Source organism: Hypoxylon trugodes (genome assembly GCF_022578975.1).
Source record: "Hypoxylon trugodes strain CBS 135444 unplaced genomic scaffold F4822scaffold_11, whole genome shotgun sequence".
In the NCBI taxonomy this organism is placed as follows: Eukaryota; Fungi; Ascomycota; class Sordariomycetes; order Xylariales; family Hypoxylaceae; genus Hypoxylon; species Hypoxylon trugodes.
In genome coordinates, this window is record NW_026250026.1 from 418,626 (window position 1) to 446,237 (window position 27,612).

Below are 27,612 nucleotides of genomic sequence, written 5' to 3' on the forward strand. Positions count from 1 at the left end.
CGTAAAATCCATTGACCTCATCGACCTCATTGATAGACCCTATAGCACAGCCGACGTAGAATAACGCAATCAATATCCCCATTGGTGCAAATAAGTTTGATATGTCCTCACATGGAAATATCAAATAGTGCTAGACTTCTACGTGTCTATGCGTCCGATGAACTAGCGTAGACACCCGGATCGTTTACGTGCTAATGCCGAGTTCTCGGGTACGGCAGGACGGCAGCGATCAACAGCCACGGAACGGAACAGAAACCCGTCGTCCCTACATCACATCACGGAGTACCTTACTCACACAAAAGGGAGACCTCTAAGATTGTACACATTTTCGTTTCATTTCATTTCAATACGAGCTAATAATCTAGGTTGACCGATTTTTCCCGAGCTAAACCGCCCCCAGTCATCCCTTATTCGTTACCATATTAAAGCGCGTGCAGATTAGTTCATTCAAGTTCCAGCTGAATTCCCGATTTATAGGTTAACAGCCTTGCGGAAGTTCTCGCCGGCGTAGATAGCGTTGTCGCCGAGTTCTTCCTCAATACGGAGGATCTGGTTGAGCTTGGCAAGACGCTCGGAACGAGCAGGAGCACCAGTCTTGATCTGGCCTGCTCGGATACCGACAACAATGTCGGCAATGGTAACATCCTCGGTCTCACCAGATCGGTGAGAAACCATGACACCCCAGCCATCGGCGTAGGAGTCCTTGGCAGCCTGGATAGACTCAGTTAGAGTACCAATCTGGTTGACCTTTAGGAGTAGGGCGTTAGCGGCCTTAAGCTCGATAGCCTTCTTGATGCGGATGGGGTTGGTGACTGTTAAGTCGTCACCAACGATTTGAATGTCTTGGGTCTTGTAGAAGTAGCTCCACGCCTCCCAGTCGTCCTCAGCGAAGGGGTCCTCAATGCTGACAATAGGGTACTTCTTGGCGAGGTCGCTGTACAAGGCAGCGAGCTCCTCGTAGGTAATCCACTTGCTTGGGTCGCTGTCAGGGTTCTTGAAGTCCAGGTCGTACTTCTTGACGTCCTCCTTGTAGAACTCGCTGGAGGCAACATCCATAGCGATGTGGACCTTGCCAGTGTAGCCGGCTTGCTCGATAGCTCCAGTGATGAGCTCAAGAGCCTCATCGGCAGTCTGGATATCCGGGGCAACACCACCCTCGTCACCGACGTTGCCTGCAGATTGGCCGTACTTCTTCTTGGCAAGAGCCTTTAGCTTCTGGTAAACCTCAGCACCTTGACGTAGAGCCTCGGTGAAAGAAGGAGCACTGGAAGGGACAATCATGAATTCTTGGAAAGCCAATCGGCCACCGGCGTGAGAACCACCGTTTAGGACGTTCATGAAAGGAACGGGTAGGACGTAGGGCTTCTTGGTGCCAGCTAGGTCCGAGACGTGGGCGTATAGAGGAACACCCTTCTCAGCAGCACCGGCCTTGGCAATAGCGAGGGAAACACCGAGGATAGCGTTGGCACCAAGCTTTTGCTTGTTTGGTGTGCCATCGAGGCTGTTGAGGAACTTGTCAACTGCGCTCTGGTCCTTCACATCAAGACCCTCCTTAATGACTGCGGGTCCAATAGTGCTGTTGACATTGTTAACAGCCTTGGTAACACCCTTACCACCCCACTTGCTCTTGTCACCATCACGGAGCTCAACAGCCTCGTGTTGACCTGTTGTAGGATGTTAGTGGGCGGGATATCTCGAGACATCGTAAGAGCGGCACGAACCGGTGGAAGCTCCCGAGGGAACAATGGCACGGTGAAGGCCGGTGTCAGTGACAACATCTACCTCTACGGTAGGGTTGCCACGGGAGTCGTAGACGGTACGAGCGTGGACCTTCTTAATGGCCATGTTGAAATCTGACGTGAATTTAGATTAGGGACTGTAGAAACACGTTGAGTCAGCTGGTGGAAGTTGAATTGAGCTAATTCAAGAGAAAAAAAATTGTAGCGAAATCTCAAGTAATAAATGAGGGAACCTTGTAGGCAGACAATGGAATTCGCTCAACAAAAGCTTGGTAAATGTGTGACTCAAACAGAGAAGTGGAATATATGCCTCAAGAATCAAGCCTACATAAGATTGAACAAAAAAAGCGTAGGGGTCGTAAGAAAATGGAGGGGGGGAGGATTGGTGGGATGGTGGGGTAGCTTCAGATGTCATCAAATAGAAGCAATTGTGAAGTGAACGTGGTGGTATGTGTGAATTAATTCACGAGTGATTAATTGGGAAAAAACGAAGCTTGATAGACTTACTATTTTCTGGGAGTTGAGCTAGGAGTTAGGTGATGAAGGAGGTTGAATTGATATGTGGAAGGAGGAAGAAGGAAGAATGAGAAGGAAAAGGAAATTTGTGAACCCCCAGCGATATGGAGGTAAGAATTTCCTGAGGTACATACCTATACGTACATGCCTGCTTCCTAGTGTTTTGGGTTGATGTAAGTGGGCTGGTGCAGCGTGCAGCGTGGGCTGAACGGACAACGTGAGAGCCCAGAACAAACGGAATGAGGCGACTGCGATTGGCGGGGTCCGGCGACGGACCTCACCAGGATTACATCGGAGGAAGGAGGGGCTAGGTACATGGGTTGGTACATAAAATCACTGCCAAGATCGCTTGGCTGCGTAAGTACCCTTGAAATTACTCCGTGAGCTACGCATAGTACGTATAGCTTGGTACATGTATTAAAAAAATTAAAAATTGTTGGCTAGTCTTCTGGCGCCATCACCGGTCCGACATACGTCAAGGGCAGCTGCATCCAGGTTGGGAAGAACCCTGAAGAGTTTCAACTGCCTCGTTGGGGATAAGCTAGAGCAAATATAGGCTTGGTCTACCTGCACTAAGCCTATATCCCTCGAGTATAAGACAGCTATTGCTAATACAGTATACGTAAGTACCTACTATACATTACAATACAATATCATATCCAATATTTCACTTCTATGTAGTTATATAAGTTAGAAGTCAACATGGTCAGGCATATCTTAAAAGCAATATAATTAATTAATTCACTTTTCTGCTCCTATATAATTAGTGATTGCTTCTCTATCCTTTTCTACGGGTATCTCTTTCAGACCCTCCTCTAAACGTATCCCCGGAAAGTACCCTCAAACACCGGTACGGAGGCATCATCACCATCATCATTCATTGCTCATAACTTAGAGCCATATCCGTTGCCCTTAACCCACGCGGCAACGTCGTCACGATCACGTTCCAGCCATGCGACCTTGCTACGGATAGCATCCTTGCTTTGGGCAAGGGGCTGGGCGAACGATTTAGTGTCAATGTCTTTGAAGAACTCCTCAACCTTCTGGAGTTGCTCTGCTTTCGCGAAGCTGGATGTGCAGATAGTGACCATAGAACCCAGAATGGGGGCGTTTCCGCTAAGTCGCTTCTGGATATCAGGCCATCTCTCTGTTAGCCAACTGAACAATGCCTCGATACCTTCGGCATGGCTTCGAAGTCCACTTGCTGGAAGGTATAGATCCTGGCTCTTGACTTCGCCACTGAGGACGAAGTCTAAGGTTTGCTTGATTAGCGCCGGGCCCTTCGCTCGTCCGATGCATCGTAAGGCAGTGTTACGCTCATCACTATTGGTGGACTTGTGGAAGAAGTCGAGAAGGGCATCGTACTGAAATGTGAGTTAGTAAAAACTACAATAAGTTCCTAGGTCACAACGCTTACCTCTGCCTTTCCGCCATACTTCAAGGCCATGCTGAAAACGCTGCCTCGGATGTTAGGGTGAATAGCTGACTTCTCGCCAGCCATGTATTTATTGAACATCTCCTTGGAGGCGGCAATGATCTTCTGGTCGCCGGCCATACCAGCTGCGCCAAAAAGCATAGCTTTGAATTGCTGCTCAACATGGCCGTCCTTGTCTGAAAAGGTCCATCCCAACTTATGAGCTCTCTCACTAACCAGCTCCTTGACAAAAGCCTCGAGCCCATCCCTAACGGTTGAATCCTCAAAGATCCATGCCGATTGGACGGTCGCAACTCTGGCGATAATCTCACTCCAGACCACGAAAGACTCTTCTGTATCGAACCCCTTCAATAAGTTTAGGACACCGGAAGTCTTCTGGTAACCTGACACGGCGAGAGCGCCGGCATCAGCAATCATACCAGCACGATCCTCAACTGTTAGAAGTCCTTGCTTAGCGGATAGTCCTAGCTTGGTGAGGCGTTCCGGAGTGTAGCTTGTTCTGTAAATGCTTGTGTGGTTCGCATTCAATTTGAAGAAGTCTAAGTCCTTCACCTTGAATACATCTTCCCTCTTCGTTAACGTTAGGGAGTCATCGACACCATCTTTTGACCGAAGGCCTAAGAAAACCGGGTATAAAACTTGGTCCTCTTCGGGTTTTGTGTCTCCGGTTCTCAAGAATCGGTTTTGCTTGACTCGAATTGAGCTATCTTTCTCGTCTTCTGTGACTTGAACAACGGGATATCCAACGTTCTTGGTCCAGATAGACATAATCTCTCTGACTGGTTTACCGCTGGCATCTTCAAGGGCTGCCCACAAATCATCTGTCTGCGTATTGCCGTAGGCATGCTTCTTGATGTATCTTCGGACACCTTCTAGGAAGGTTTCTTCGCCAAGGTACGTAGAAATCATACGTAACACGCATGAACCTTTTGAGTACGAGATAGCATCGAAAATCTGATCGACTTCACTGGCGCGCTTGACTGGGACTTCAATAGGGTGGCTGCTCCTCAGCGAATCTAGTCCCAAGGCACTCTGGAGGTTGTCAGTAACGTAGTTCTCCCAGACCTTCCACTCTGGGTAAAAGTGGTTGCAGCCTAGATGGGTGATAACTGTCAGCCGATCATTTTTTACTATGCCAAAATCAAATAGGAAACTCACTTAGCCAACTCATCAGAGTCGCAAAACCTTCGTTCAGCCATAGGCCTTCCCACCAGTCCATGGTTACTAAGTTGCCAAACCATTGGTGTGCTAATTCGTGCTGTACCACCTCAGCGACGCGCTCTTTCATAGCCGCACCACTGGCCTTCTCGTCCAGCATAAGGTCAACAACACGGTAGGTGATCAGACCCCAGTTTTCCATAGCTCCTGCTGCGAAGTCGGGGATGGCGACCATGTCCATCTTTGGTAGCGGGAATTCGGCACCGAAAATCTTCTCGTAGTACTCGAGGGTTCGCGCTGCGAGTTCGAGCGAGAAGCGGCCATGCTCGATATCTGAGCTAGCAGGGGCGTACACCCGAATAGGCACTCGGAATTTCTTTGTCTCGATGTAGTTTAGTTCACCAATAATAAAGGCAACGAGATAGGTTGACATGAGGGGAGTTGTGTTGAATTTGACAGCCTTCTTCGCAGATCCGTTGAATTCTGATATTACATCCGACTCGGAGGCAACATCCATGTTGCTGAGACAGGTCAGGTGCTTGTCCGCGATAAGGGTGATAGTAAATTTCGCCTTGTGCATAGGCTCGTCGAAGCACGGGAAAGCTCGGCGGCAGTCGTTGGCCTCCATTTGTGTGGTAGCAAGGATGCCTTCAGAACCATCGGGCTTCTTGTAGGTAGAACGGTAGAACCCAGCCATCTGGTCGTTCAACAGGCCGATGAACTTGATCTCCAACTGCGCCTTGCCCTTCGGGATAGGGTCCTTGAGCTCGATCGTGGAAATTTGCTTGGATTCATCGTAGGTGATGGCTGAGGACGAGCTGAAGAGACATATTAGGAACCAAGGAGCCCGTTAGCTATATTACACGAACTGACCTAATAACACTCTCTCCAGACCTGATGATGGCGCTGTTAATCTGAATCTCGATGGTATGGAGGGCGATAGACTTAGAGTCCTCTTTCACGTCGAAGTCGATAAGCACTTTACCCTCAAAGCTAAACTTCTTGAAGTCGGGCTCTAAGGTCACATCGTAGTGGGTTGGGACGACATTGGTCGGAAGGAGTTCACGGCCCTGGGTGGGGTCCGGGGCGGCTCCCCCGGTGTGTTCGATATCTCCAGCAAGTTTACACATGTTGTGTCTTCGGTATGAGCAATGACGGACGAGGGGTCGAGGAAGGAGAGTAGTGTTGTTTCTAGCCTTTCCTAGAGGGGAGGAACGTGAGACTGAGGTAAGCGAGGAGTGATTCGTAAAGCGTAGACTGGGTTGACTGGGTTTAGCTTCCGCATTAGCCTAAGAGCATAATTGGGCCTGAAGGGGGCGGAAAGGGGCGGAAAGGGGGAGAAGGGGGCAGTCAATTGGGTTAGGAATAGGAATACCCGTAGGAAGGTGGAGAGCTTAAGGCAAGAAGACTGCGCCTGAAGTGATTCCGTCTCCACTGTGATGTGGTTGGAGTAGAAGAGAGTGAGTGGGAGTACGGTCTTAGTCGAATTCGTATCGGGGTTGATATTCGAGGAATGGACTCGATACGGGAAGCGGCTCGCAGAGACATATGCATAGAAGAAGGGAAAGGAAAAAGTAAGTTAGAAGTAGAGTGTTATAATACAATTGTCATATAATACACATGCAGGCAAGAAGTTGACTCGTCGGAAGTTTCACATGCGGTAATACGATGGAGGGGTTATCCCGTAGGTATGTACAAAGTTACAGTATAGTCGCGTAATGAGGGGCAATGGCAATGAGAGTACTAAAGACTTGGGATTTCCTTATTTGTGCATTATCAAGATAGGCGACAGATCAGAATTGGCGAATTTACCAGACCAACAAGAGCCTTAGGATTCTGATTGCGTGTGTGTGTGTGTGCTGGGAATACAATTGTGCCCTCTTCCCGGTGGCCCTCAGGGTTCAAGGAAAAAAAAAAAAGTATGGACGTATGTATGGACAGGGATGTTGTATAATGCGGGAGAAAGAGAGAAGGGAAAAAAAGTAGATCTGGAGGAAGTGACGCCACGGAAGGAAGGCGGTGTAGCGGGGAAGTGCAGGGATCATCCATTAAAGTGTTACGATACTCAAGGCCATCTAAGACACGTACTATACCGACAGAGCGAGTACCTACCTACTCTGGTAACCACAATCGACATATTAGTGCCTGGGCTACCTGGCAGAGCTGGGAAGTTGCTGTAGGCGGCCGTTACCCCCCGAAATCTGCAACTTTAAGAAACAATCTCATGCAGGGCAGGCAGGGTCGCATCTCAGCTGGGCATTCTAGAACGTAGATCCAACATATAAGCGAATGAAGCCAAACAAACACCCTTCCATCCGCTACTACATTTTGATAAGTCGGATCAAGTTCGCAATTGACATGTCTACTGTCGTGCGACTTTAGCATTTTCGTGTATGGGCAATACTAACCGCCATTTAAGATAGGGAAAATTCCATACTGCACTGTCTTGAACTGCATAATATGTTAAAAACACCGACATTTTCTTTTTCGTTCTCCTCTTTCTTTTTATGCTTTGTTCTCTTTAAAGCCGGCTGCAGTCTTCTTACCTGATGTCTTATGTTCGTCAATACCAGTAGTGAATATCCAGGTAAGCAATATGGAATGAAAGAGAAAAGGGATACAGTTGCATTTTCCTACTGCGTACCACATTTGGCTTCTAGAAAGGCCAGGTCTAGTCGGTTCGATAGCTTGGCTCCAAGTAGCTGATAGTATAGAGTAGTCTAAATTCTCGAGTAAGCTGGTTCTCTAAATTAAATATGAATACCATTTCTATACCTTATTTTGGCTTTGAAGAGTGGTAATCTTCCTGTTTGGGTCTACCTGAGTGATCAAAATCAGTCCCAAATAGGAGCAAGTCACAAAAGGGGGTATTGGACCCGGGCAATACTACCTGGATAGGGCATCGTATGAGCAATTATAACTGTATTTCCTCTCATGATAGGTCGCGCAGGTAAGAATTGGCTAAAATCTAGTCCCATCCACCCTTTCCACCAAACCCTTTTTCTTCCAATTTCTTGGGCCCCTTGGTTGGTTTCTGCTGCGCGGCCTCGTGCCTACGTAATTCTTCCGGCACCCTGGATATCGAACTCTTGGAGAGCATTTGCCGTAGGTCGTACATGACATCTGCGTCTTCGTTGCCCAAAAATGTGATTGCAACACCACTCTTTCCGGCACGACCTGTACGACCGATACGATGTGTGTAACTTTCGATTGAAGTAGCCATGTTGAAGTTGACGACGAGGGATACGTCCGGAACATCGATACCACGACCAGCTAGATCTGTTGCTACTAACACATCTGTTGTACCATTGCGTACAGACGCCAAAGCCTGCTCACGCTGCTCCTGAGTCTTGCTACCGTGAAGTGTAACGGCAGAAAAGCCCATGTGCTTGATTTCTCGAGCGACAGCATCACAGTTGCGCTTGATGTTGACGAAGACAATGATAGGCGGCGCAAATTCGTTGGATGACAAGAGTTCTTGCAAGCGCTTCTTGCGACGGTCTTCTCCAGGAACGAATTCAACCCGTTGCTCGACCGTGTCCACAGCCTCTCCAGCGTTACCAATGGTCACCGTAGCTGGACGACGTAGGTATTTCTTGGCGATCTTTTCGACAGCTGTAGGCATAGTAGCTGTATACATCATAGTTTGCCTGTATCGATCTTTGCCGCCCAAGTGCCTACTCATCAGCTGCGCATTTTCAGCTGCGTCAGTGTCTGGCTTTTCATTGGTGACGGGAAGGGCATCTAATATCTTGTTGACGGGCTCTTCAAAACCCATATCAATCATACGATCGGCTTCATCCATGATGATGTAACAGCATTGAGACAACACTAGAAGTCGCCGTTCGATGCAGTCGACTAAACGACCGGGAGTAGCAACGATGATCTCAGCACCATTTCTTAGCGCAAAGGCTTGCTCTTCGAGCGAGTGTCCACCGACAAGACTGACAACAGTAAAACCAAGAGGCACTGCGAACTTCTTTGCTTCCGTTTCGATTTGCTGGACCAACTCTCGAGTTGGGGCTATGATTAGTGAATATGGACCGTCGTTCTTCGTAATCTCCGTCAACGGTGGTAATTCGGAAATATATACTAGTAAGGGTAGTAAGAAAGCTGCTGTTTTTCCTGAACCGGTGACGGCAACACCAATTAAATCTCTTGCTTGTAAGGCGATGGGAATTGCTGCACGCTGAACTGGCGTAGGTTCGTCGTAGCCAACTTGGCTGATGATATCGAGTAATCGTCGAGGTAAACCTGATTCCTGCCAATTTCGCATTGGATTGGGAATCAAGCCACCCTTTGTCGAGATACCAAAGTCTTCCTTGAAAATACGCCAGTCTCGTTCACGCATATCCTCCAGCTTCTTCTCAGACCAGTGCTTTCCTAATCCATTGCGGTTTGCTCTCTCCTTCGCCTTTTGCATCATATCCAGTAGTTCTTGTGCTCGCTGAGCTCCATTTTCGGGATCGCGCTCAATAAGAGACATAGCGTACTTCTTCGCATTTTCCTCCGTCATATCATCGCCAAATCCAGCCAACCTTCCTCTTCCAAAGAAGGTCGGTTCAGCTCTCTCCGCGTAGATAGGGGCGTGATCTTGGGTTGTGTCTTCTTCCGCATCCCATTCAAAGTTGAATTTCTTCTCCGTCGTTCTCCTTCTCTTCTTCTTGGCTGAAAATGTCGATTGATTCATTTCCGGCCCCATGTACCGCGCTCGTATTAAGGCAGCTTCTGTTTCCTCTGGAGGCGGTCGTTTTTCTCCGACCAATCCCTTCTTACCCCTCGGCTTTCCTCGAGTATCGGAATCCTCACGATCGTTTGCTTCGCGTCTATCGTGGCCGGCTTGACGCATAGCTCTAGGTCCCGTAGGAACAGCCGGCGCACGATCTCTGTCGCGACGGTCGGCATTCCGTCTGGGGGGTTCTACAGCACTCCTAGGTATACTATTGGATTTAGTCTGTGATTCTTCTTCGGCTTTCCGTCTTCGTTTCTCTTCCTCTTCTTTCTGTTTCTCTGCAGCTAGGCGTTCTCGCTCGGCTTTAGGGATAAATCTGGGTTTGGCAGCAGCCTCATTTTCCTCTTTCTTTTTGCGCAAGATTTCCTCGATATCGAGAGGGGCTTTTCGCTTGTTGGTAACGCCATTTGTTCCATTTACTCCGTTGGTGCCGTTGGTATGCGCGACCGACCCGGCTCGCGGTTCCATTCCCATGGTGGAAGGGCGCTGATACAGGGCGTCTATTGAATAATCGAATCTTTGAAATCGCTTTAGGTTCAAGAGATGGGTTGTGCCGTATTTGGAGGAGTTAATGACAGATTATTTGATCTAATAGAGGGCTCAAACCCGTCTACTATGTCGAGATGAATGAAATATGATAATGAAGTTGTATTTGATTCCGCGCGATTGTAGACATCAAGGTCAAAGGCAAACATCAATGAATAGAGTGAGCTAAAGGAAATCGGCCTGTCGGGGGTACGGCCTGTAAAAGACCGCTCAAGCTACTTACTAATAAAACTAGCCAATCGGAGAGTTTGCTTTAGACAGACACCCCTGTCACTTTACCATTCGCAACCGAATTTTGGAGAGAGAGCTCTGCACTTTTGCGATTCCCTGCACATTTACACCCACGACGTCTTTCCAATTCACAACTCTCAATCGCATTCACTAATAGTCTGAATACGACTAGGTGATGGCAACCAACTTAAAATACATCGAGCTGGCGAAGCAGCTGCACCCACGGCTGCAGCGCTTCTTCGCCAAGTACCCTCCGAACCAGATCCTCCCTACCTCGACCCGAACGAATACAATTAAGGACGGCGCAACGCCTAATCCTTTTCTACCACACAAACACCCAGTCACTGGGAGATGGCACGATCCAGAGTTTTCCTTAAGACGGCAGGCCGAATTGGTCAAATTAGCAAGAGAGCAGGGAGTAGAGGAATTATTACCATTTACATCTAAGGGTACTGAAGAGCGGATACGGACAAGAGTTGAGCATGGTCTGAGGGTTCGTGGTACTGGTGTTGGCCAATCTGTCAAGGGTCACTTGCATGAAAGAATGCTGGCAACCAAGTATGTTGAGATTCTGCCCTTTATGCAGTCATTCTGGTAGTTGGGGATATACTGGGTGAAATCAATACTAACATATTCGGCAGGATGGAGAAGAGGAGAGAAGCTATGTTGGGCATGCCGAGACTTATCAGGGAATGGCGGAAGGTGAGTTTGCTATATTCCGTTATATCTTATGTTGCTAACATAAAACGATAGACCGGAAAGGTCAAATGGACCAAATATCCAAAATGAGCAACGATATTATGATATTATGACATTACATTGCCCACGAGGCAAATTGTATAAAACTTATGTATTACTCAATACGAAAGAGTCCCAGCCATATCCCAAGCACTCAAAACATGGCTTTCATCGTATCCTAGGCTGATCTTTTCTTTCTGAAAGGGTACAGTAGATGCTAATATCGCCGTACAACTAACCAAGAAAATATTGAGTTAGAAACGGTAGGTATAGTTCTCAAGTGATTTTTTCTCTACAGGTTGTCTCGTCAAATCCGTTTCTTTGCGTTTTTGCATATTTCGGTATCAAAAAATTAGCTCACGTGACCACGTGGCGCTGGTTGACTTTTTCCTCAAAACCGGTTTCTAATAAGGTACAAACGAAGCCACTGAACACACTGACAAACAACCCTGATATAAGGGCGTCCAAGTCCGCAAAATTTACAAGATTAATTGGCCAAATTCCTAAGTCTATTAAGCCAGTTATTTTTCTCTGATGGTATGATAAAATGGCACCTTCGATATCCAATACGTCAGCGGAACCAACGCTGTATGACATCCTCGCTTTGACTCCAAAACATCTAGAGGGGCAAGCGGGCGTAGCCCAGCAGCAGATAATAGTAAAGCAAGCTTATCACCGAGCTTTACTGAAATATCATCCGGATAAATTAACCAGCGCCAAAGATGGATCTTCATCACCACAATCAAAACCTTCAGCATCAAAATCAACTGCGAAACAAAAATCAGGATCCCAGCCGCGCATCCAGTATACAGTAGATCAGATTCAACACGCCTACACAGTACTCTCGGACCGGAAGCAGCGGTCTGAATACGACCGGGTGCTGCGAACATCGCCTTCGCAACGACAAACCCAATCTTCCTCTTCGACGTTTAGAACCGGCGTTGAGACCGTAGATCTAGATGACGTCTCCTTCGACGAGCGCACAGGTGTATATTACCGTAGCTGCCGATGCGGCAATGCGCGGGGATACTCTTTCACCGAAGGGAACCTAGAGGAATTCGAAGAGGACGGCGTTTTAATGGTTGAGTGCCTCGATTGTAGTCTCTGGGTCCGGGTTCTCTTCGCTGCAGCGGAGGAAGAGGATGATGGTGCCGCTACCGCTGCTCAACCCGTCAGTAGTAATAGGGGAGCCCCCGATGAAACGGTGATGGCGACAAGGAGAGATGAAGAAGGTGCCGTCACAGCAGAAGGGGAAAGACGGGGAAGGGGCACGGGAAGGGGCTTCACATTTAACTGGAGCTTCAACTGGGGCATCTCATTATCGGGGTCTGCGACGGCGGGTACTAAGAGGTAACTACCTAGTATGGAAAATCCGCGGGCCTCAGTGTGATGCCCTCGTTCAATCTCTCTTCGTACCGTCATATGTTTGCTCTCGCTTCTTTCCCCCACAGACAGAGCTTGTCACGTGGCCAGGTTCCCTGCGAAGCCAAGTCGGCATTGTTCCAGAGAGTCGCATATTTACGAGAGCACGTGAGGAGTAAAGGCCTGGGAGGGTATGATCTTCGGTTTTCGCGTAATATTTCTCGGGTTGAAAAAAAAAAGACAAGGAGCGCGGAGTTAACCAGGCACGGAGAATACGTTAGATGATTTACGAATAAGATAAACCACGGTAACATGACCTTGTTGAAATAATTAATATTAAGTGCTTGCTTTGGTAACAATACGACGTAAACACAGATGGTGACGCTGGAAAACTTCAAAATACATGGCATATTACAACTGAAAACCACAAATCTGGACTTGTCGAGACGCGGGTAATATCTTTGCATGCTTCGCAGATTTTAATTTTACTGTGTTTTATGAAGACTACCTGTCGTTCTGAAATTCATATCATTAATATTGCAAGCGCAATGACAAGTATGGAGTTTATTGTCCAGACGAATTTGCATTAAGAGTCTAAAGGGCGAGTGAGCAGTTTTTTTTGTGAAAGAACTTCCAATAACTCTTCTGCCCTTTTGCCTAAGGAAAAGATAACCCTTCCAAGGACTTGATCTGTGCGTTTGCCACGTAAGAGGAAAAAAACAAAACAATGCAGAATCTCAAGCAAGAGGGTTCTCAAGCAGACACTCCGTAGACACCAGTTTCCACCCTGCTCCATAGTCGACCCCGTTGATATCTAGAGACTAGTTAGGGACGCGGGCTTTTTTTACTTTTCCTTACTCGGCAGCAGCCTTAGGCTCCTCGGCCGGAGTGTCGCTGGTCTTTTCAGCCTCCTGAGCAGGGGCTGCGGCCGACTCCGCGGGGGGTTCTGCCTCGGAAGAAGTCCAGAGGGTCTAGGTTTTTATGTTAGTAGATCGCACAACGGTCAGAGTAACTAAGGGTACATACGAGGTTGTCTCGGAGGAGTTGCATGATGAGAGTCGAGTCCTTGTAGCTTTCCTCGCTTAGGGTGTCGAGTTCTAGAGATTTACATATTAGCCCCACATTGCCATGACTTCATTTATTTTACCACTTACCAGCAATCGCATCGTCGAAAGCTTGCTTCGCAAGATGGCAAGCTTGGTCGGGGGCGTTGAGAATCTCGTAGTAGAAGACGGAGAAGTTCAGGGCAAGACCAAGACGGATGGGGTGCGTGGGAGGGAGCTCGGTCTGGGCGACCTCAGTAGCAGCCTTGTAGGCCTCAAGCGACTTGTCTGCGGACTCCTTTCGTCGATCACCAACGGCGAACTCAGCGAGGTAGCGGTGGTAGTCACCCTTCCTATTTTTGATTGTCAACAGGATGGAAAGCAAAGAATAATGTATAATTAATAAACGCACATCTTGTGGTAGAAAACCTTCGACTCTCCAGACTTAGCAGACGGGATAAGGTGCTTGTCGAGAACGTCAAGAATGTCGTCGCAGATCTTGGCAAGCTCGGCCTCGATCTTCTGTCGGTACTCCTTGATGAGACCAACCTGGGACGAGTTACCCTTAGACTCCTCCTTCTGCTCGATGGAGGTAACGATTCGCCACGAGGCACGTCGGGCACCGATGACATTCTTGTAAGCGACGGACAGGAGATTGCGCTCCTCGACGGTAAGATCACGGTCCTCGGAGGCGACGATCTTCATGTTCTCAACCATCTCTGGTGATGAAAACAATTAGTTGAGCCAATTTTACGTGGCACTATGCCATTATCAGAATCATGTTACCACATACCTTCGTAGCGCTCAGCCTGCTCGGCCAGCTTGGCAAGATACACAGCATCTTCGTGACCCATTTTGGCGATGTGAAGATCTAGCAAATCAGAACTAAAAAATTAGTTATGTCAGTCGCAAAATTATTCAGATAATATATTTTGAATTATAGTGGGGGGGGGGGTCAATGCGGTGTGAAAGAGGAACGAAATTGAGGTGGTAGGAGGATTAATGTTGCATGTCAACAAAGGGTCGTCTGGTAACCTGGGAGATTGGCAAAGTGGTATTAAGATGGAAGAAGAGGTGTTCACGAAGCGAGTTCGGGGAACGCGCTACCTTGTCGTAGATATCTAGAGGGTCGAGAGTTGTGACGGTGAACTAGAGATCAACCTCCCCGCAGTCGGTGGGGTTTGCGCCAGGAGATGCGGTTGGAAAACGCGTATGGGAAAAGGTAGGCGAATAAGCGTGGACGTTGTCGCAATAATCAATTGATGTAGAGGACGAATCGCATTTGGTGGTTGATGGGTTTGTTGTCGTGTGTAAGGCGACAGGAAAGAGGTAGTCGTGATGTGGGCGATGACGAAAGTGCAAGGCGGGACTCAGGGTAGTAGGCCAAGGAACATGGCGGTAGGTGCAGAGAAATAAATGAGAGTGGGAGGGGGGGAATTAAGGAGAGAGGTGCTTTATTATGGGATGATGAATAACGTACCTTTGTGGGTTGGATTCTTAGATGAGTTGTCAAGGAACGAGACCTTGTATGGTGAAAGATGCACAAGAAGGAAGTGCGAAGACGAAGGGGGAAATAATAAATTGGTGTTGTTGTTTTGGTGATTTATGTATGGGGAGCAGAAGTTTTGGGAGAGTTTTTGTGTCGACTAAGAGTGGTGCTGCATTTTTCGGTTTTGTTGGTAGGATGGTAAGGTAGGTGGTAAGTGGTAAGCGGTAGGCGGTAGGCGGAAGGTAGGAGGTAGAGCCTGAGGTGTAGGAGGTAAGAGAAAGAAGGGTTGCTCTGCTGGGTTCAGTGCGCGCGTGGGAGAGGGGGAGACGAGATCCATGTGGGAAGTAACTCAGGTACCCTTTACCACCCTTTGCCACCCTGATCACCCAGTAAATTTCTAGGTTGCCCCCCATGTCATCCATGTACTGTACAAGCTGCAAGCTGTACTCGCTGTCCACGTACATACCTAATTGAATTATTGAATTTAGGTAAGTACCTCCTAGGCTACATTGACGTAGGTAAGGTACCTCCCCTCACCTCACCTACATTACCTTCCGCTAACCTTGAATTCGCCCACCCAGGTTTCCCAGTACCGGTTCCGTCCACATTATAGAGCCTAACTCGCCCTAAGAACCACTGAGCTACGCGCCCTCTAAACTTGGCAGCGGATAGCGGATCATTTGACAGCATAATGGAACAAGGCTTGATAGGGGTCATCCTCAAATCTAAACGTTTGGTACTTCTAGTCCTTAATCATTCTGTCATTAGCACCATACTGCGTACACCTCCTCAACAAGGTTAGGTACTTCTTATGCCTACCTACAACAAGTACTTTCCTAGGTACATACAAACCCGATATCCAAACGTGAGTCCAGTCCAATTTTGATCCAATGATGCGCTAGGTCCAACATTATAAGTATGGAAGTACCTAAGTACCTAGGTATATACAGTTAAAATAATTCTAGGCAAGTACACCAATGCATGTAGGCAGGCAAGGCACTTTGCACTTGCCCGATGATTTTGCCTTCCAAGGTTCCAATCGTTATGTCAGTGGGTACATGAAGAAGCTGCAAACGACTTCCATCACCTCAAACTTCTGACATATTTGCAAGATTTTTCTAGATAAGCCAATAACTCAATTCCTTTTCACCTCCTTACTCACATTTCCTACGTCCCGTTCCAATACTATCGACTATTTGTATCACCTGCACGAGAGCATTGTTCTGTACCCCACGCATTTTAAAGGTCCAATTTCATGCTACCTACAAAGGCGAATATGTACCAGTACATTTCAAAGTACCCTACACCGGTAGGCAATCTAGATTTCGGGCACCTGATGAACCACAGGATGTCAAGCCTCGAAGGAAGGATTCGAGATGACCTAAAGCTCCTCTACGACCACCAAATCTTGGAACTATGTGACCTGACTCTTATCTTCTCTTAGGTTGCAGTCCTTACGATCTAACGATACTTAAAGAAAGGGCATTCAAGTGACCCTCCATTAATCTCATTCAATGTCTCAAGAGTCACCGAGAAAAAGGGTCTACCATCGAGCTAACCAATCGCCTAACTGGGCTGCTGGGATCATAGATAATTCAAGGCGACCGAAGCACGAGCCAAGTCCATTCTTTGTACCCCCAGGAATCTTCCATAGGCAACCAGTGTTGCGTTCCATCTGCGAATACCACCGCCACTGCTGGGCGATAAGAGGGAAAGAATTTCAGCCTACGTCAACAATCTGCAGCCCAAATAACTCATACATACAGATGTATGCACTATCGTGCGCCTGGCTTTTCTTATTCGGGGCCACTCCCGTGCCGGCTCCCGCAAGTCCTAGGATTCTTATTTGTCCGACTTATCTAGGCTACCTAGGTACCGTCAAGGCAAACTCGACCTGAAAATCAAGAGTAAGGGCGGAAAAAATTCGACATGTGCAAAACGTCATCGGCGTCGTCCTGTCTTCCAGGGAGGGGTCGGAAACCACACGCATTGCTAAGTTGGTTTTTGTTTGGCCCGGCTTCCAGGGCCAGGAACTGCCGCACCACGTTGGAACTTTTATGCTTTAGGCATCATACCAGACAATCTGGAGCCTCACGATACCAAGTTCCATTATTTTCTCGTGATTAGCATGACTAACAACCATCTAGCATAATGGCATCGCATGTAGCCATTCTAGCCGGTAATGCGTCCTATTTCCATACGAAAATCAGTCACAACATCAAACCTGAATATCATCGTCCATCTACATGCATTATGGTTGCATGCTAGCCAATGTTGTATACGACTTATAATATTTCGAAATGACGAATTCCGCAGTGTACCAAAGCGAAGACTAAGCAAAGTATTCAATTGATAGGCTTGGAAACAAGCTTATAGATTTATTTAATGATACGCGGCAAATCTCCAATGGTAGATGAGCTACAACCCTTTTTTTTTTCTATATCATATGACCACATGGGAATGGGAAAGAAACGAACTATACCAGCCCGCCGGATTTTTTGCGCGATCACTGATCATTGATGATGTTATGCGGAAATGGCCTGAGGGAGGGACCAGCCAGCCACAGCCACCAGCCTGGCTGCCTGGGCAATTCCATCCCACCAAACAGACTAAGCTTATTGTAGGCAAGACTTAGGGGAGTTCCGCCCCGTTTGTGTCCGTGCGCTCCGTCTCCTTCCGCCGGCTATGTTGTACCTCAGTAGCTTTAGCATTGACTTCATAGGCAGTGTAGCTTCCTCCAATTGAACAAACCCACCCACATTGTAAGTGCCTCAGTTTTAAGTCCATCGCACTACACAGCACTCAATCGCAACAAACCAATTAAATACCATACCAGGTATCTATCTACCTAGCCTAACCTTGCTTTTCGATCGTCCCGTGACTTTACTTCTAGGGTAACCAAAGACTAACTAAACCTTTGTCGTTGTTCCTATAGACATTTTACTCCAACACAACTACACAATGTACCGTCAAGCCCTCACCAAGATCCCCTCCCGCGGCCTCGCCATCGCATCTTCCCGCCGAGCATTTACGACGACTATCCGTGTCATGTCTGCCGGAGACACTGGTGCCCCGAACAGACTCGGCAGCTTAGGCGGCCAAGGGTACGTCACACATCCCAACATCACCCCGCCGATGAATGGAATGCTCTTATTTCGGTAGAGCATCAACAACAAAAAGAGCTAGGAATCATTGAAAGAGCGTACCCTAAGACCTGAATCGCAGAATAATACTAGGAAAGAGAATAAAACTAATAAGAGAATGGCAAATAGTGATGCCTTCCAAAAGCGCGAAAAGGCCAACGAAGACTACTCCATCCGTCAGCGTGAGAAGGAGAAGCTTCTCGAGCTACGCAAGAAGCTCAACGAGCAGCAGGAGCACCTCAAGAAGCTATCCGACCACATGTAAGCCGTTTCGATACCCGATTCCTCTTTCCATAAGCTCCCGGATCCTACAATATACTAACGAATATGTACTACAGCGATGAGTTGACCAAGGAGCAAGGCGGCGAGCACAACTAAATTTAAGGCTACCACCTTACCTACCTAGCATGTAAGAGAAGGAAGGCAGTCTAAACACTCCGTTCGTTAAGATGTTTAGTTGGAAATCAAGTACGAAGTGTTTTCGGCAGGTCACTAGAAAATCAGCATAAAAGAACCAGATTTGTCCTTCAGCCATCGCATTTTGCCATGTCCTAGTGTACATAAATACAGCCACTGCACAACATACATGTCATGCAATGGACTCCTTGTTTACTACCTTGAGAATAAAACCCTCGTTTCTCATCATAGCATGCTTCTTAAGGATCTTTCGTTGTCCTACTGCGTGCCATGATCAATGAATTATATCGAAATTCTGCGCATGATGCCCTGTACTCCTGACAAACTTCCCCTAAGAAAAAAAAGCACCGCCTCTGAATAGCCTGGATACTAAATATTATGGGATTACCTACGTCCCATGTAGGATCGGTAGAAGCTGTCCACATTATCCTGTTCCGGGCCGCCATAATGACTGCCAATCGTGCTACGCTCCTTCTGTGCAGCTAAAACCCGAGCCTGTAATGTAGCGGCGTTGGTATCGATCCACTGCAGTTGGGCCAGGTGGCTGTTAAGAACACGGACGATTTGACTCAACTATAAGACCGTTAGCTGAAATTCGACATAGTAGGAATGTTATGGGTATAGAACTTACCGGGTCATCCGGCTTGCTGCCTTTGCTCAACGTGCCGGAGATGTCGTTGATTTCCTTAATCATCTTAGTAAGGTCACGGCCCATATCATCCAACTTCTCAGTAATCTTCTCGGCCAACTTGTAGGTCTTCTCACGCTCCTGATCAGGTCCTGCTAGCTGCTCTCCGTGTCCGACTTGTTTGTTAAACATAGCGTCCACTTCGCCCTCGTACCTGTCTAACCACGACTCAAGCTCTTCCTGTTGGCTCTCGATGCCAACAATCTGTCGCTCGATCTCACGACTACCCTTCTCGGCTTCAAAAGTCTCCAAGTAAAGCTTCTGAATTCTCTCTCCATTTTCAACAAGGAGACGATCCCACTGCGCGACTTGAGATGCTTGTTCCTTGAATTCTTTCTGGTATTTCGAGAGGTCAGTAGCCCAACGAGTAATGATCTCGTCCATAGTCTTATTCTTCAGTCGCGCCATAGACGAAGGAGGACCAGCAGTGGAAGCAGCAAGGCTGGGGGCGGCACCCGCAGCTGGTTGCGCCGCCGCGCCATCTGTTGACAGGGCAGGCTTCGCTGCGGCCCCAAACGGCGCAGTCGTGATCGGGGCTACCGTTGCCGGGAAAGTAGGGCCTGTAGCAGCAGAAGTTGCCGCGCCGGCGGGTTGTGAGGTAGTCGCAGCAGGTGTAGTTCCAGCTGTCGAGGTAGCGGTAGCGCCAGCAAATAAACTAGATGCAGGCTTAGCCGGTTCAGTGGTTGCGGCACTGGAGGCAGGCTTCCCTAGATTAGCAAACATGCTACTCGCCTGTGCTTGCGTCTTAGCCGGTACAGGTGTAGCAGCATTAGCAGCGGGTTTGTTAAGGTTTGCAAAGAGTGAGCTTGGTTGGGCTGTTGTCGGGGCAGCAGAAGCAACCGTATTCACAGGAGTAGACGAAGTGCCACCACCCAAACTAGGGAATGTTAGCGAGGGTGTACTGGCCGATGTTGTCGGCGTGGCACCTGCTGCAAAGAGAGAACCAGCGGGTTTAGTCGACGTCTCGGCAGGCTTGGATGATGCTTGTTGTGCAAAAAGTGACGATGCTGAGAGTCCCGCGTCGCTACTCGGTGCGGCTTTCGCTCCAAATATACTCGGAGCAGAGTTGCTCTCAGCAGGTTTCAAGCCCCCGAAGAGATTAGAGGCTTGATTAGAGGCCGGAGTGGCACCTGCATTCGCGAAGACCGAACTAGAGCTCGGGGCGGAGGACGCCGGCTGGGCCGCCGTTGCATTGGCCAAATACGAGAATGATGGGATCCCCGTTTGCTCTCCTTGTTGGGCGGGTGCGAGGCCCTGCGGTTTCGAGAAAAGGCTCTCAGCAGGCTTTGCCGGAGGGGCTCCCGCAGGAGTGGTTGAGTTTAGAGCGAACACTGGTTTTGTTGGCGTCGATGCACCGGGTGTATTGTTTGCTGGCGTGCTGCCCGCGCCGGCACCGCCAAAAAGACCGGGACCGCCATTTCCGCTGGTGAGGTTACCAAATAATCCTGTCGTGGTGGAGGTGCCGGAGGTGGCTGGTGTCGAACTGTTATTATTTGCCCCAAACGTTGAGCTTGGAGGAGCGCTTGTGGTCGGAGGGGATCTCATAGTCGAACCTGGTAATGTTGGCGCAGTAGAAGCATCTCCGAATATTTTAGACTGAGCTGGTTTGTTGCCAAAGATGTTAGAAGTAGAAGTTTGAGAACCCGCACCAAACAATGAACCAGGCGGGTTGCTTGTCGCCGCTGCTCCAAACAAAGGCTTCTGCTCCGCCGGTTTGGATACGTTTCCAAACAGATTGCCTGGAGCTGCGGTCGAAGCAGTCGAAGCAGCCGAAGCGGTCGTGTTATTATTCCCCATACCGCCGAAGGAGAAGCTAGGTGCACCGGTTGATGAACCACCGCCAGAGTTGTTACCAAAAAGGCCGCCTGGGGTAGTCGTAGTCGTAGTCGTAGAGCCAAACAAGCCACCGGAAGAGGGCGCACTGGATGTGGTGGCATTGTTGGATTGGCCTGCCGAGCTTGAAGCGCCAAACAACGACATGGTGTAAATTCGTTTGATGAGAATGGGAAAAATGCGATGTTTTGGATGTAATATGATGGCAGTTGTGTGTTTGCGAGGTGGAATGTGGACAGTTGCGCTTATAGACCTGCACTCATCCTCCAACCCACGAGGGAAGAAAAGGCTTGGGTGTCGGTTATATGCACAAACCCGACGTAGATGACGATGTTATTAGGGAATAAAGGTCGTTTGTAATCCGCTATAAAGGAATTCGCATGTAAGATTAACCCCCAATGCGTGCAGGTCGCCGAGTTGTAGAAAACGTGAATGGTTTTCCTACAGCTGTTATTAATATTTTTTATGTATTCATGCATCACAGACCGACCACTTTTTTTTTTGCGCGACAAGCTTCTGAGCAAGGTGAGGTAGGACGCGACTAGCATATTACGCATTGACCACAATTGGGCTTTTACCGTCGGTACGTACCTACTTCAACGAATAACGGCAGCACCTGAACACCCTCCAGCTTCAATGGAGCTGTCCAGTAAAAGTTGCCAGGTGTCAGAGCCCTGGAGCTCTCTACTCCAGCCACAAAAGGGCTAGGGAATTTATAGTTCCAACTAGAGGATTTTCTTATCTAATCAGCTCGTCACACACCGAATGTGCGCTTTCACTTTCTCCAAGTCCTACCTGCCCACTCTATTAGTACCCAACTCAATACAGGGACATATGTCTCCGATCGCCGAACTAAAGTCTCGATCTCTATTCATTACCTCACCATTGAAGGTACGGCAACAGGGAGAAATGATTTACAACCTCGCACATATTCTATAGATCCTACAGCTGATTCCGAGATCGCTACAACGCTCCCACGCTACCTACAAGCCAATAGCTTATCCTACCCCTATATTCATCAATTTGCAATTTGGTCTTACTATACCCCTCCCAGCCGCTTAACAGCTGTCGACAAGGGAGACCGCAACTCTTAATAATAATTTGTTATCTATATCTCCAAATTTTTGAACGCTCCGATTCAAGAACTGCTCCCTCATATTACTACCTTAGAACTTCTGTCATTATGTCCAGAGAACGGAGGTCAATTAGCCTCGAAGCTCCAGAGAGAAAGGGAACGGAGGACCCAGGTGCTCATGAGCTCGGTATGCTTTGATACTTCTCATAAATCTCACCTTCCTTTTTTGTTAACAATCGTTCAGCATCCTCCGATTCCGACGAGCACTTCTCCGACGCTCAATCCTCTCCTGGAAATAGTCCAGGGTCTGCCTCTCCAGTACCACGAACGCGAGTCGAGAAAGTCGATGATGAGCCATCTTACGGTGAAGTCCCGGGTACAGAAGCTTATAAGAAGCGAACGGAAGATGCTGAACCAGATGAGATTGCTATTATCCACGACAAGAAGTCAGAGTCTGTCTCGCCAGACAGGCCTGTAACTCCTGGAGGTCATCCAATCCCTAAGACTGTGGTCGATGAATCAGCAGACGTACCTGGGTCTTCCACCCACCGCTATCATGAATCTCTTCATCAAGCAGACGCCTCCCCAGACTTCGTTCGTAAACCCGACGGTACTGGCGAGGCAAACCCAACACCCTCCTCGCTTGACACCAGCAAGGATGCAACTGGTACGGCAGCCAAGTCCTCCTGAAGCTACCCATTGCGATTGACCCTGCCCTCGTAGATAACGCGAATGTAGCCCCTTCACTCAAGTCACCCACACGCCACCGGCGGAGAAAATCATCGGCGGCCAAATCAACAGGAAGTTTTGGGCAAGGAAATGTTGATGACAAGGACGAGGATGATTTTGGCGACGACTTTGACGATTTTGAAGAGGGTGATGAAGATGCGGATTTTGGCGACTTTGACGATGGCTTTCAGACAACCGAGGCGGAGGCAGAGGCTCCCATGCCAGCTTCTCAACCTCAGGTCTCAATACCCTCCTTTGTATGTTTAGGACCCTCGCTAGGTAGCCTCATAAAATATGCTAACTTGTTTTCCCATCAGCCAATATTAGATCTCGATGGTCTTGATTCGGAGGATATAATAGCAGCAACGGAACCATACCTGGATGCCCTATTCTCTCCTGACATACAAGAACTCCCCGCCCTGCCATCACCGCCAAAAGATAATCCCATATTCTTCAATCCACGAAGTGCCTCTCTATGGTCCCAGCTCGCCGCCCCACCGCCCCTCCAGCCTCCTGATTGGATCAGGTCCCGCATACGACGCCTATTTCTTGTCTCGCTTGGTGTACCAGTGGATCTAGACGAAATATTACCAGCCTCCAAACAGAAAAAGCTCGTGCTCCCATCCATCCACCGTGTCACTTCCAATGGCTCCCTACGCACGTCAAGCGACTCTCGCTCCGTCTCCCGACTCAGGAAACCAGATACCGATAATAACTCCTCAGTATCAGTAGATTCTCAAGGAAAGGAGAAGCCGAGGTCAGCATCGAAGCGAAGGAAAGGACAGCCTGAAGCACCCGATCTAGATTTAGTGTCAGCTAAGCAGCTATGCACGACGACGGATGAGGCATTAAGCGGTATGACCGATAAGGAGCTTCAACAACATGTGAAGAAGTTGCGAGATATGGAAGTACTAGCAAAAGATGTACTGGAATACTGGAAGAAACGCACAGATGAGAAGATTGGTGATAGGGAGGCATTTGAAGGTGTTATAGAAAATCTGGTAAAGCACGCAAGGAAAACTAGGAAGTAAAAAGGTCAAAAAGGTCAGATACGAAATAATCTAATTGCTCCTAACGAGCTTAATGTTACGATTATCCGGCGTCTATGATAATATCGTGATGTACGTGATTCAAGCACAAAATGCCAAGGGTCATATACATGTTATGTCATGTTACAAGAATTGTAAGAGTTTGGTCATAAGAATATTCGGATTTTTTTCTCTTTCCTTTTTACTACCTAGACGAGTGCTACAAGAATTTCATGCTTCTCAAGGGTGGAAAGATGGCAAAATTAAAGAGCAATGTGAGCTCGCCCGCTATTCCATCTCTCCCTATGTAGCCCGCCACACCGGATCTTTCCAGATACTCCCCTTTCCACTCTACGGACTTTAAGCAGAGATTATTCATGTCTCTATGAAGCGCTCGAGGGTCGCTCTTTCTCCCGACGCCCGTCCCCCATGCTTAGGGGATACTCGGTTCTTTAGTGTATCTTGTCTACGCCTTAAAAAATGCAGCTCGTCAAACTCTGACTACTCAAAAGTTGGATTCGACCTCAGGTAGATAGACTTCACGACTCGATTGGCTCCACAGTAACACCGCTGTATAAATCGTTAGCTAACGGGATAATCATTCCGGATTTAATGGAGAAGGGACCTACGCTGTGATGGTGGCCCAGCCGATAAGACGCCAATGCTTTTCGATTCTTCGGCTAAGGGCGATCTTCTCTCCCAAGTTTGTGCAAGCAGGACTAGTAAGCGACAGCTTGGCAGCATCCTGCTTGATGGCGGCGACCTTGGCACCAGTAGAAGTAGAACCAATGTTCACCATCAGAACTTCATTCTTGGTTAACTTGGCTACCTTGGCTTGCTTGCCATCGGCAGTACGGACACCAAGCAGTCTCTTCAGGAGGTAGAAGTTGACCTCAATCTCACTATAGATAGCAGGTAGACGACCCTTGAGACCAAGAACGAAACCGACTAGACGGTCGGCTCGGCAGAGAGTAGGATCAATACGCGTACCAACACCGATCAGACCACCGGGTACAGCATACTTAAGATCGTTAAACTCAGAGTTTAGGGAAACGATGCGGCTGCAGATGGGCTTGCATTGCAGGGCACCCTTGTCGTCTCGAGTCACAATACCTGGTCTGATCTCAATCTCATCTCCCAGCTTCAACACTCCGTGAAGGATACTGCCACCTGCTACACCACCCTTCAATTCTTCGATTTCAGCACCTGGCTTGTTGACATCGAAGGATCGGATGACCATCATGTGAGGCTCCTGAGTGAAGTCTCTGATTGGCACGGGAATGGTATTTACGATGGCTTCGTTGATAGCGTCAATGTTGAACTTAAGCTGGGCGGAGATAGGAATGATTGGTGACTTGGCAGCAGGTGTTCCACGGACGAACTTCAGGATAGACTGGTAATGTTGTTGGGCAGCTTCTTCCCGCATAAGATCGACCTTGTTCTGTAGAATGATGATCTTGTCTAGCTTCATAATTTCAATAGCTGCCAAATGCTCTGATGTTTGCGGCTGGGGGACAGATTCGTTGCCAGCAATAAGTAGGAGGGCAGCGTCCATGACTGCGGCTCCTGACAACATGGTACTCATGAGAATATCGTGACCAGGGCAGTCCACGAAACTAGAGATTGTTAGCACGAACCAGCCAGTAAATAATAGAGTAAACTTACGAAACGTGGCGCAGTAATCTGTAGGTGCCGCTGCAACCATCACGTTCGCAAGGAGGGTCAACCTCCTTCTCGCTCTTGTAACTCCGGTAGCATCCAGGTCGTGGGCATTCAGGGTTGTCGCATTTATATATTTTGGCATTTGCGTATCCCAACTTGATGGTAATGTTCCGGATAAGCTCGTTCTTGAAACGAACAGTCTGGACACCAGATATGGCCTTCACAACGGTCGATTTTCCGTGAGCGACGTGTCCGATGGTACCAATGTTGATGGTGGCCTGCCGCGCGATGATCTCGGGAGTGAGCGGGGTCAGCGAGTTGAGATCGAGGTCTTTCGCATCGGTCTGAGGAGGAAGAGTAGGTCGTTGGACGGGAACCGGGGGGGCTAAAGGTGTCTTTTTCAATGCCGACTTGAGAGGCTTTTGGTCTAATTCCTCAACGCCATCGTCAAGACCCTCGTTCTGGGATTCGTTACCAGAATCCGATTCGGATTCGATATCATTGCCGAACTTGTCGGGCGCAGACATGATGTCGAGATTTGGAGATAAATGTAGAAGAATTCCTTGATTTATCGATTTGTAATATCTTCTGTGGGTGTAGAATGGTAATATTTAATCGCCGGATGGGTTGGAATCGGCACCTAAAAGTTTATAGAAAATGACGTTTAGGTGTCGAGTTTGGGATTTTTTGAAAGTTGTGTATGAGTCTTTCTCTTGCCTGCCAAGAGGTTGACTGTTCGATAAGATAACGAATGAGGGGCAAGTTCACTTAGGTAAGGTAGGAAGTACCTAGGTACCCAGCAAATGGTAAAGCGGTCAAACAAGGCAGAAAGGGTACATCTAAATCGTACCTTCTTAGTGAACATGATTGTGTGAAGCTCGTCGCTTCTATATAATTTCAATCCAAAGGATAGTCACACATCACGTCGTTGCCATATTAAGACAAATACATGCTCGTCCCTTTCCCTTAAAACTAAAGGCTAACAATTTGGCTTTGTATTAGCCTTAATACTCACTCATACTATTCATACATGATGATACTCAGACTCTGAATACGCATCCGTCTCTTCATCGATCGATTCTTTATTTCTTACACGAAGAGAGTGAGAGCAGACAAGCGACCATTGCTATTACATAAGTCTCAACACGACTGTCAATGGATTTCATCGATGGCCTATCTAGCGGTTTTAAAATGCCATCGAGGCGGAACCATCAAAGTATCGAGACCAGTCCAGACCACAGAAACCTCTTCTTCTATGACAACTATTTTCATCACCGCTAAGACAGGACTATTCTTGAATATTCGTTCTAGCAACCTGACACTTTCGCCTCTAGAGAGCTGATTATAGAGCTTACAAGAGGTTATCACATCAACATAATGGTAACTCATGACCAAGACTACCGCTTGTCTGCACGAAGATATTGATATGCAGCCCTACCATGATTCTTCATCCGATGTAGGTTACATGGCACCTTCGAGTTCTATTCTAGTATTCAGAACGACGCTAAGGGTATACTGGGTGTACTGGTGATAGCATCATCGTATGCGTGCGTATACTAATATGACATCTGGACCGTCTAGGTGTGGTTTAACAACATACTTCTAGTATAATCTCTACTTTTGTTGCAATCTATCCCGCTGGTTTGGACAACACCTCATTGGCTGTGAACCCAAGAGGCCTAAAAATAGCCCTCGCAAACCTTGGCAGCACACTACAGCCTTGATTGTCAAGAGTTGAGTGACGCTACTTTTGGGGTTGGTAGCATAATGGCATGCAGATTTCATCAGAAACTGACCTCCCTTCCCGCCGTCCGTGCAACCGATTAATGTGGGAGGGAAGGGGTTCGGAGACGGGGGTTCAGGCATTTTTGTGACTAAGGTTACATTCATCACGACAACCACCCTTCCGATTATTTTCCTCGAAATTGGCCGAGTGCGCAAAATCGAATGATTAATTTCTCTGCTAAAATAGGAACTATTTTACCTACAATCAGCTTACCATGCCATCCGAATAACGACCAGGAAGAACTGTTAAGTTTCCCTGCTCT

At 48.0% G+C, this 27,612-nt stretch overlaps 10 protein-coding genes across 10 annotated transcripts; 4 read left to right on the top strand and 6 right to left on the bottom strand.

Moving 5' to 3' along the window:
* Positions 1-316: 316 nt before the first annotated feature.
* On the bottom strand, positions 317-2,269 carry F4822DRAFT_420082 (phosphopyruvate hydratase). The gene is made up of 3 exons (XM_051459669.1): positions 2,068-2,269; positions 1,722-1,876; positions 317-1,664 (listed from the first exon to the last, which is right to left on the bottom strand). Exons 2-3 carry the CDS (start codon positions 1,843-1,845, stop codon positions 472-474), a joined length of 1,317 nt encoding a protein of 438 aa, XP_051309066.1. The 5' UTR covers positions 1,846-1,876; positions 2,068-2,269; the 3' UTR covers positions 317-471.
* Positions 2,270-2,898: 629 nt separating this feature from the next.
* On the bottom strand, positions 2,899-7,032 carry F4822DRAFT_420085 (peptidase family M1-domain-containing protein). Its single transcript, XM_051459670.1, has 5 exons — positions 6,224-7,032; positions 5,722-6,114; positions 4,849-5,666; positions 3,673-4,784; positions 2,899-3,619 (listed from the first exon to the last, which is right to left on the bottom strand). The coding sequence occupies exons 1-5, from the start codon at positions 6,400-6,402 to the stop codon at positions 3,140-3,142; spliced, it is 2,982 nt and encodes a 993-aa protein (XP_051309067.1). The 5' UTR covers positions 6,403-7,032; the 3' UTR covers positions 2,899-3,139.
* A 45-nt stretch (positions 7,033-7,077) lies between these two features.
* F4822DRAFT_420087 (DEAD-domain-containing protein) lies at positions 7,078-10,287 on the bottom strand. Its single transcript, XM_051459671.1, has 2 exons — positions 7,739-10,287; positions 7,078-7,668 (listed from the first exon to the last, which is right to left on the bottom strand). The coding sequence occupies exon 1, from the start codon at positions 10,052-10,054 to the stop codon at positions 7,817-7,819; it is 2,238 nt and encodes a 745-aa protein (XP_051309068.1). The 5' UTR covers positions 10,055-10,287; the 3' UTR covers positions 7,078-7,668; positions 7,739-7,816.
* Positions 10,288-10,422: 135 nt separating this feature from the next.
* F4822DRAFT_420089 (uncharacterized protein) lies at positions 10,423-11,376 on the top strand. Its single transcript, XM_051459672.1, has 3 exons — positions 10,423-10,915; positions 10,999-11,059; positions 11,111-11,376. Exons 1-3 carry the CDS (start codon positions 10,533-10,535, stop codon positions 11,144-11,146), a joined length of 480 nt encoding a protein of 159 aa, XP_051309069.1. The 5' UTR covers positions 10,423-10,532; the 3' UTR covers positions 11,147-11,376.
* F4822DRAFT_72712 (uncharacterized protein) lies at positions 11,078-12,481 on the top strand. Its single transcript, XM_051463887.1, has one exon. The coding sequence runs from the start codon at positions 11,643-11,645 to the stop codon at positions 12,447-12,449; it is 807 nt and encodes a 268-aa protein (XP_051309070.1). The 5' UTR covers positions 11,078-11,642; the 3' UTR covers positions 12,450-12,481.
* Positions 12,482-13,311: 830 nt separating this feature from the next.
* Positions 13,312-14,354, bottom strand: F4822DRAFT_434417 (putative 14-3-3 family protein ArtA; the record flags this gene model as incomplete). Its single annotated transcript, XM_051462005.1, has 5 exons — positions 13,312-13,428; positions 13,484-13,554; positions 13,612-13,853; positions 13,913-14,219; positions 14,294-14,354. The coding sequence occupies 5 exons, from the start codon at positions 14,352-14,354 to the stop codon at positions 13,312-13,314; spliced, it is 798 nt and encodes a 265-aa protein (XP_051309071.1).
* A 3,401-nt stretch (positions 14,355-17,755) lies between these two features.
* On the top strand, positions 17,756-18,518 carry F4822DRAFT_72789 (mitochondrial ATPase inhibitor, IATP-domain-containing protein). Its single transcript, XM_051463888.1, has 3 exons — positions 17,756-18,093; positions 18,262-18,393; positions 18,471-18,518. The coding sequence occupies exons 1-3, from the start codon at positions 17,951-17,953 to the stop codon at positions 18,508-18,510; spliced, it is 315 nt and encodes a 104-aa protein (XP_051309072.1). The 5' UTR covers positions 17,756-17,950; the 3' UTR covers positions 18,511-18,518.
* Positions 18,519-18,813: 295 nt separating this feature from the next.
* On the bottom strand, positions 18,814-21,430 carry F4822DRAFT_72833 (Nsp1-like C-terminal region-domain-containing protein). Its single transcript, XM_051463889.1, has 2 exons — positions 19,181-21,430; positions 18,814-19,122 (listed from the first exon to the last, which is right to left on the bottom strand). Exons 1-2 carry the CDS (start codon positions 21,215-21,217, stop codon positions 18,934-18,936), a joined length of 2,226 nt encoding a protein of 741 aa, XP_051309073.1. The 5' UTR covers positions 21,218-21,430; the 3' UTR covers positions 18,814-18,933.
* An 823-nt stretch (positions 21,431-22,253) lies between these two features.
* Positions 22,254-23,905, top strand: F4822DRAFT_434420 (uncharacterized protein; the record flags this gene model as incomplete). The annotated part of the gene is made up of 4 exons (XM_051462006.1): positions 22,254-22,332; positions 22,390-22,812; positions 22,869-23,131; positions 23,192-23,905. The coding sequence occupies 4 exons, from the start codon at positions 22,254-22,256 to the stop codon at positions 23,903-23,905; spliced, it is 1,479 nt and encodes a 492-aa protein (XP_051309074.1).
* A 536-nt stretch (positions 23,906-24,441) lies between these two features.
* Positions 24,442-26,091, bottom strand: F4822DRAFT_438906 (eukaryotic translation initiation factor 2 subunit gamma; the record flags this gene model as incomplete). Its single annotated transcript, XM_051462578.1, has 3 exons — positions 24,442-24,472; positions 24,532-25,518; positions 25,568-26,091. The coding sequence occupies 3 exons, from the start codon at positions 26,089-26,091 to the stop codon at positions 24,442-24,444; spliced, it is 1,542 nt and encodes a 513-aa protein (XP_051309075.1).
* Between the last annotated feature and the right edge of the window lie 1,521 nt (positions 26,092-27,612).